The sequence below is a fragment of the Mytilus edulis genome, chromosome 7 (assembly GCF_963676685.1).
Source record: "Mytilus edulis chromosome 7, xbMytEdul2.2, whole genome shotgun sequence".
In the NCBI taxonomy this organism is placed as follows: Eukaryota; Metazoa; Mollusca; class Bivalvia; order Mytilida; family Mytilidae; genus Mytilus; species Mytilus edulis.
Genome location: NC_092350.1, coordinates 38626582 through 38635967, shown reverse-complemented (window position 1 = coordinate 38635967; position 9386 = coordinate 38626582). Strand labels below are relative to the sequence as shown.

Below are 9386 nucleotides of genomic sequence, written 5' to 3'. Positions count from 1 at the left end.
AAACATAAAAATCGCTCCGAAACTTTGAATATTTTCTTCCACCAAGCCAAAAAAAAATGTTCATAAACATAAAAATCGCTCCGAAACTTTGAATATTTTCTTCCACCAAGCCAAAAAAAAAGTTTGACCTTAACTATACACGAAATATTTTTTTGAAACAAGAGCATTGTAATAAATGTTTTGGGATCATTGTATATTAGAAACATTGTTAGTTGATTTATTATATACAACAAACGAACATTTGAAATTACGAGAACAGATATTGTTCTAATGATTTCGTTGATAATAACTTATACTCAGAATTTCTATAGCATTGAATGTGAAAATGTTTTTTTCACACAAGTATAATTTATATAGTCACCTTCATTTTTTAAACTATGTATGCAAACTAAATTATTTTTAATTGTTTTTCCCTAAGTACAACATGTACAATACACGTTTATCATAAAAATCTCTGTGTAGTATTTCCCCATAATCAGTTTACGCGCAGTTGGCAGAAAATTAATCCCATCGTTTAATCCGCTTTCATCAATCTTTGAAGATTAAGTATCCTCAGCCTTCCGCACAGACTCCATTATTAAGTTACAATTTAGATATAGATCTACCGCAATTGATAAAAGAAAGTGGTTCCGATTATAAATTGTATTACGTTGAATTACAAATGTTTGTGTTATATCATTCACTCTTTGTCGCTGATGACGAGATAGGCAAATATGCAGGAACCATTTATGTCGAAATTGTTTACCATTTGAAGCATAATATGGGTTCTGATGGGTTCTGTGAGAAGAAAAAAATATTAAAAAAATGATTTTTATTTGATTTTGTGTACTTAACGACTTCCTCCTTATATTTTAACTTCCTTAAATCTATAATTAAGGAAATAATCATAGCTTGAATAGTTTCCTGGTGTTGTGCATAACTCGTTGTGAGATTTTTTCAAACCCCCCTATTACTAACCTCTTATTAGTGAAGTGTGCAAAATTGTAATAAAACTGAAAATAAAGATGTTGGGGTGGAAGTTCATAAAGATTGTCCCGTGTGCAAAGAATTCCAAATTCCCAGCCTTCTTTCGCTGCTGACGATACCGTACACTGAGGTGAGTAGATGGTATAATTTATATTAATTAAGGGTTTTGAAAAGTTAAAAAAACAATCTCACAAAATCTATTATATCTTACTGTTTTAGGAAAGATTAATATACAATAACCCTTTAAAAATAAAATAACAACATATTGTTATGAATTTAATCATTTCTCTTTGAATCGTTAAAAAAAACTTTATATATATGAAAGCATGAAAGCGCTGGTGACATTATTTCAACAAACTTTAAATATTTGAAGTGAAAAATACTTTCAGTCCTTAGTTTAAGTAAGATATTTATTTGATAAAAGATAACAAGAAAAACGTATCTGGATTCTGAATTATTTGATGGTTAGAGTCTATGGTCATTGAATCATTTGATTGAAGGCCACAACCTAATGAATTTTCTAAGTGTAATACATGTATATAATTTCCAGGATTTCGAAAATGGGTCCTTTAACTAGGCAAAGTTTGTGATGGAACATATACAGTATATTTATTAACCATAAATGTAGCTCCACAAGGTGAGGGAGACCCAACTGTCCCCCCTTTTTTCCCTAAACCCGACTAAGATTGATCTCAACTTAAAGAAACATTCTGTCTATTTTTAGATTTAAAAAAACAATCCGTTATCTTAAAAAACAAAATTTAAAAAAATAATTTATTTAATACTAATATGACAATAGTCGTACAAGTGTCCATTGTGATTTAGGAGATTTTCAATTGCTTTTGTTCATTATAGTTAGAAAACAATGACGTATTTTCACATTTGTTTATGTAAAATTTGGAATGTATATACACAGATCGTGATAAATTATGTGAGTCACCTATGTGAAGTAAGTTATTTACATGAAGCTGCCAAATTTACTTCGCTACGACTGCAAGATTAATTAACACGAACATCAACTTCTGCTGAAATATAAGCTCGTACAAACTAAATTTACAAAAAAATCAAGTAGATTAAAATTGACACTATATTTATTGATAGCTATTAATCTTATTAGTTTTAAGTAAACTGTATATATACATTTCATTGTACTTTATAAGTATATACTTTTCAGTGGCGGATGCAGGAATTTTCGAAAGGGGGGGTGCTAGCCCAGGACAAAGGGGGGGTGCAGGGGGGGGGTGCAAACATATGTCCCGATTCAAATGCATTGATCGGCCAAAATAAAGGGGGGGTGCGGACCCCCGGAACCCCCCCTCTGGATCCGCCACTGCTTTTGATTTTTACGATTTGATAACGTATCATCATCGAAGTATAGGTATTACTAACAGAAGGAACCAGTCAATGATAGGATTATATCATGGTAGATTAAAAACATAAGATTGTGTATGGGTTGAAATCAGTATTGTTGAGATCTGACAGCCAAAATCATAAAATTAAAACAGATGGGCATCGCATATAAATTACTCCTATTAAAAAGATTATATTTTAGAGATAGATCTCACCGATTTACTGAAAGGTTACTGAAGTAATATACACATTATCACCAGAAGTATTGATTCTAAGAGTAGTTTCGAAGCAATAATTTTATGGAGTTGATCAACTCAGAAAATGTTCTCGTTTTTAAGGCAATTATTTATTTTGCAGTAAACAATGCCTTTCAAACCACCAGAGAGGTCGATCTGTCCAGCTTGTGGAAGCGCTGTGTATGCAGCTGAAGAAAAGTTAGGAGCTGGTAAAAAATGGCACAAAATGTGCTTTAAATGTGGTAAGTGATTAAAAAATGAGATCATAGAAGAACAAACTTTTATGGCTCAATTATCGTGAATTTGATAAAAACCAAATTCCAGATTACATGCTATAAAAAAAAAACGTATTGTAGATTTGAACAAATGAATAAAAAACTAAGAGGGGGGGGGGGGGTCAACTAACACTATATCAATAGAAAAAAGTGTTATACATTGATTATACCTCTTTATATCTGTTGAACATGAACGATTTAAAGCTGTATATTCCCATACATAAATTGACTCGTTTGTTTGTGCAGTCGTATGTCTCTAATCCCTTTCCAATTTGAAGGGGAAACACGGAAATAAGATGCTCGACACATTTTCTATAAATTCAGAAATGTTTTATTGATTTATTCTCGCATGTGATGGAGATTTATGTATCAGATAAATAAAACTGTAAACGAACAACACAATACAATCAAAACATTATAGTTATGCCCCACCTACGATAGTAGAGGGGGCATTATGTTTTCTGGTCTGTGTGTCCTTCCGTCTGTACGTTCGTCCGTCTGTACGTTCGTCAGTCTGTCTGTCCGTTCGTCTGTCCTTCCGTTCGTCCAACTTCAGGTTAAAGTTTTTGGTCAAGGTAATTTTTGATGAAGCTGAAGTCCAATCAACTTGAAAAGTACACATGTATCTTATGATATGATCTTTCTTATTTTAAAACAAAATTAGACTTTTGACCCCATTTTCATGGTCCACTGAACATAGAAATTAAAAGTGTGAGTTTCAGGTTAAAGTTTTTGGTCAAGGTAGTTTTTGATGAAGTTAAAGTCCAATCTACTTGAAACTTAGTACACATGTTCCCTATTGGCTGATCTTTTTACTTTTAAGGCCAAATTAGATTTTTTACCCAATTTCACGGTCCATTGAACACGGAAAATGATAATGCGAGTGGGGCATCCGTGTACTTTGGAAACATTCTTGTTTCATATGCGGTATAGGTTGTACTCGTTGTTTAAAAAAAGTCGTACTATGACATTCTGGCTTCAGGTGTTAAATTCTTTGCTATTTTTGGTCTCGGGTGGAAATTTTCTCATTGGCAGTCATACCACATTTCCTTATTGTAATTCTTAAAGGACACAATATGGTATTCTAAGACAAGTGTCATTGGCAGTCATACCACATCTCTTTATTGTAATTCTTAAAGGACACAATGTGGTCTTCTAAGACAAGTGTATAAACAATATTATAGGCCAATCTCATAAAATTGCTCTGAGACTAAACGCATTGAGAATAAATTTCGCAGACTAGCAAATATCTAAACATCTACTCAAAAATACTTAACGAAAAACTGATTAATAGAATGATATTTGATATAAACACACAACCACAGGCGAGATTCTATATTTTGAGCAAATACGTTATCATTTGGTCGGTTAAGCTCAACCCATTTCTAATTTTAAAAACTAATTAATTAAAAAAAAAATCAAAACTAAACGGAATTTGGGAAAACAGCACTTCGCTTGTTTGAGATATCTATTGTTTTTAAAAGTGTCTTTTCACCATGGAATGATTAATGAAACATTCTGACCCGATCCATTTCCATCATATTTATTTTCAATAAAAATTTGGTCAATCGCGTTGTCTTATTTTTGATATTCAAATACGGCGATTAGTTATACTATAATTATTACTGATTTTGCTCTGGTATAAATTTAGGTTATAATAGCTGTATTGTTCCCGAAACCGTTTAGTTCTCACCTAAACTGCAATTAAAAAATGTAGCTTTAATATTTTCCCAATTGAGAACGGAAATGGGGAATGTGTCAAAGAGACAACAACCCGACCATAGAGCAGACGTATATATAACAAAATTCAAACAATGTAATCTGTTATTGTAACAAATAAATAAAACTAAATAATCTTTTTTCCAAGAGGATAGTCCCAATAGTAAATGCAGTTAGCTGCTCTAATAAATGAGATAAAACAATTAATGATAAACATGCATGTAAGAAAAATGAAATTAATAATTTACTAATTAAAAGTGCAAGTTCAATTACTGTACGTGTATGCTGTAGTCGTGTAAATGGACATCCAACACGACACTAGAAAATAAAATGTGTGCACTCAATCATAATAATACATTTATTCATGTATGTTGTTCTTATTCTAGGTTTGTGCAATAAATTGTTAGAGAGTACAACTGTAGCTGAGCATGAAGGTCGTGTGTATTGTAAAGGATGTCACGGAAAGAAATTCGGTCCGAAGGGCTACGGATTTGGTCAAGGAGCCGGTGCACTCAGTATGGAAACCGGATCACAGTTTGGAAACAAAGATAGTGAGATGAGGTAAGATTATCATCGATTGGGATTCCAGTTTACCACACGGTCGGTGAAAAATCGCGGTGCTGTTAATATTAAAATAGATAGATGGATATCCATTTTACCACACGATCGGTGAAAAATCGTGGGGCTGTTTAAAAATGTTGAAGTAGATGGAGAGTTAACATTGGATGGATTGAACGGTAATTGATAATTTTACTCACCTCTTCTTCAAACTCACACAACGTAAAGCCTTATGTACAATGGTTTATGTTATATATGTTACGTGGTAACACAATTTATTATCAAACTATGATTATTATAAAACAGTGGAATAGGACCAAAAACAAGGTTTTTGAAATCTTTCAATTGTAAAAATTATATTTTATTTATTTATAGCAATCGTCCAAGGGAGCAGCATGTTGGACCTTCAAACTCTGGACCCGGTCCTCATTGTCCTAGATGTGGCAAAACTGTGTATGAAGCTGAACGAGCTATAGGACTAACAGATGTAAGTTATAAGATCGCTTGTTTGAGATATCTATTGTTTTTAAAAGTGTCTTTTCACCATGGAATGATTAATGAAACATTCTGACCCGATCCATTTCCATCATATTTATTTTCGTTCTCTAGTTTGCCTAAAAAAAGGTTATGAAACTTCTACGCAATGCTTATTGAATTTAGGTGGTGTCACTTTTACTTTTCTATAGTTATGCCCCTTTACAAATTTAAAATAGTAGAGTATGACGACCACAGTCAGTCATTGACCTGTGTAGATCATGAACATTCTTCTTTTGTTTGTTTTAGGCTTGGCATAAAGGTTGCAGTAAATGTAAGGAGTGTAACAAGGCTGTAGATTCTACAACACTATGCAGACACGAGATAGAAATATACTGCAAAGGTAAATATAAAAAAAAGAAGATGTGGTAGGATTGCCAATGTGACAATTTGAACTCTCCACAAGAGACTCTCCACATAAAGTCATTCACAGAATATGTTTATTCAATTTGTTCGATGTACTTATTATACGACCGCAAAAATTGAAAATTTTTCGGTCGTATATTGGTATCACGTTGGCGTCGTCGTCGTCGTCGTCGGCGTCGTCGTCGTCCGAATACTTTTAGTTTTCGCACCCTAACATTAGTAAAATTGAAAAGAAATCTATGAAATTTTAACACAAGGTTTATGACCACAAAAGGAAGGTTGGGATTGATTTTGGGAGTTTTGGTCCCAACATTTTAGGAATTAGTGGCCAAAAAGGGCCCAAATAAGCATTTTCTTGGTTTTCGCACTATAACTTTAGTTTAAGAAAATAGAAATCTATGAAATTTTGACACAAGGTTTATGACCACAAAAGAAAGGTTGGGATTGATTTTGGGAGTTTTGGTTCCAACAGTTTAGGAATTAGGGACCAAAAAAGGGCCCAAATAAGCATTATTCTTGGTTTTCGCACAATAACTTTACTATAATTAAATAGAAATCAATGAAATTTAAACACAAGGTTTATGACCACAAAAGGAAGGTTGGGATTGATTTTGGGAGTTGAGGTCCCAACAGTTTAGGAATAAGGGGGCAAAAAGGGGCAAAATTAGCATTATTCTTGGTTTTCGCACCATAACTTTAGTGTAAGTAAATAGAAATCTATGAAATTTAAATACAAGGTTTATGACCATAAAAGGAAGGTTGGGTTTAATTTTGGGAGTTTTGGTCCCAATAGTTTAGGAATAAGTGGCCCAAAGGGTCCAAAATTGAACTTTTGTTTGATTTCATCAAAAATTGAATAATTTGGGTTCTTTGATATGCCGAATCTAACTGTGTATGTAGATTCTTAATTTTTGGTCCTATTTCCACATGGTTTACATTAAGGTCCAAAGGGTCCAAAATTAAACTTAGTTTGATTTTAACAAAAAAATGAATCCTTGGGGTTCTTTGATATGCTGAATCTAAAAATGTACTTAGATTATTTTATTATTGGCCCAGTTTTCAAGTTGGTCCAAATCGGGGTCCAAAATTAAACTTTGTTTGGTTTCATCAAAAATTGAATAATTGGGGTTCTTTGATATGCCAAAAATAACTGTGTATGTAGATTCTTAATTTTTGGTCCCGTTTTCAAATTGGTTTACATTAAAGTCCAAAGGGTCCAAAATTAAACTTAGTTTGATTTTAACAAAAATTGAATTCTTGGGCTTTTTTTGATATGCTGAATCTAAACATGTACTTAGATTTTTGATTATGGGCCCAGTTTTCAAGTTGGTTCAAATCAGGATCCAAAATTATTATATTAAGTATTGTGCAATAGCAAGAAATTTTCAATTGCACAGTATTCAGCAATAGCAAGAAATCTTCAACTGCACAGTATTGTGCAATAGCAAGAAATTTTCAATTGCACAGTATTGCGCAATAGCAAGAAATCTTCAATTGCACAGTATTGTGCAATAGCAAATATTTTCAATTGCACAGTATTGTGCAATAGCAAGAAATATCTAATTGCACAATATTGTGCAATAGCAAGAAATTTTCAATTGGAGTTATCTTTCTTTGTCCAGAATAGTAGTTGAATCAACTTAAATCATTGTTTTATACAATATACAATGTATATTCACTTTTACTACCAACTGATAAATTAAAACAATCTTTACCATTCAGTGATAACAAGCACTTTATTTTACATTTTAATATTTTATGATGTATTTAAATGAGTAGTTATTGTTGCAAACTCCATTAGAAATTTGAATTGAGATCAGTTTTGGAAAAAGGGAAAGGGGGATGTGAAAAAAAATGGGGGGGGGGGGGGTTAAATTTTTTTCATTTCAGATTTCATAAATAAAAAGAAAATTTCTTCAAACATTTTTTTGAGAGGATTAATATTCAACAGCATAGTGAATTGCTCAAAAATTAAAAAAAATATTTTAAGTTCATTAGACCACATTCATTCTGTGTCAGAAACCTATGCTGTGTCAACTTTTTAATCACAATCCAAATTTAGAGCTGAATCCAGCTTGAATGTTGTGTCCATACTTGCCCCAACCGTTCAGGGTTCAACCTCTGCGGTCGTATAAAGATGCGCCCTGCGGAGCATCTGGTTAAGTTATGTAATAAGGTTTGACTATGGGAAATAAAGGCTAATAATTTTTACGCAACATATATAAATTATGATATTATTCTTTTGTAAAGGGACATTTTTTTTTTAAAGATTAGGACTGTTTCACTTTTATACAACAATCAATGCAAGTATCATAGATTCGTATTATGTTGAATTAATAAATGTATGCATCTTCACTCATGAAGTGTTAACTGAAAGTTTTTATTTTTTTACAGGATGTTATGCAAAGAACTTTGGACCTCATGGATTTGGTGTTGGATCATTGGCTAAATAACTGCGAATGAAACTGCCTACGTCATTCTACGTAGAAACAGTACCTGCCGAACTCCTTGTCGTCACGTGACAAAAACACAAACGATCGATCAACAGCACACTGGCTAGCCGTGCATGCTCTTAGTTTGACCCTATTTCATGTAGAACATACAATATGCAAACCACACTCTTAATTTATTCAAACTACTATTGTTTTTAATCTTGGTTATATTTTTTTATATTAATTAAACTTTTTAGTTATCTCCTAGTTTTCGTTGTTTCTTCACGTTCTCGAGAATACAATTTATATAAAAGTATAGTAAGAATAAGTACTAACATGTGCGCTCGTGAACGTTTTCTCATTCCGTAACAATGGCGATGTCGCGTAGCAATTCTACGTACCACTGTTTAGAAGTTTGAAACTTTTTATGTCAAAGACTTTCAAAACCTTTGGTCTCAAGTGTACCTGATAGGGGTTCCTCCAGAAAAAAAACCTGATGCACTGAGATCGATATCATTCATTGTTGTTATAAAAAAGGAGATGTGGTATAATTGCCAATGAGATCTTTCCACGTTCTAATGAAGGGGATTTAAGCAATTTTCGGCAACCGTACGGCCTTCAACAATGGGGGAAACCCATACAGTACAATAAAGGCCCCAACATGACAAATATGGAAAAATTCACTGAAGAATTGAGAAAACAAACGGCATGATTTATAACAAAATCATGTACAAAAAACACGAACGACATACATGAACCAATGACACCAATGTACCACAGGTTCCCGAAATGGAATAGGCACATACAACATGTGGCGGGGTTAAAAATGTTTGAGAACCTAACCTATGCTTGATTGACAATAAACGTACTCTACTAAACGAATGAACTTTACCAGGGTTAATTATAAATGAAATGAACAGATCACAAAACTGAATGAACCGTTCACTTTT

At 32.8% G+C, this 9386-nt stretch overlaps 1 protein-coding gene across 1 annotated transcript; it reads left to right on the top strand.

The window, feature by feature from the left end:
* The first annotated feature begins 897 nt into the window (after window positions 1-897).
* Window positions 898-8696, top strand: LOC139482667 (muscle LIM protein 1-like). Its single transcript, XM_071266677.1, has 6 exons — window positions 898-1096; window positions 2674-2794; window positions 4933-5107; window positions 5480-5591; window positions 5888-5981; window positions 8399-8696. The coding sequence occupies exons 2-6, from the start codon at window positions 2680-2682 to the stop codon at window positions 8455-8457; spliced, it is 555 nt and encodes a 184-aa protein (XP_071122778.1). The 5' UTR covers window positions 898-1096; window positions 2674-2679; the 3' UTR covers window positions 8458-8696.
* Window positions 8697-9386: the final 690 nt, after the last annotated feature.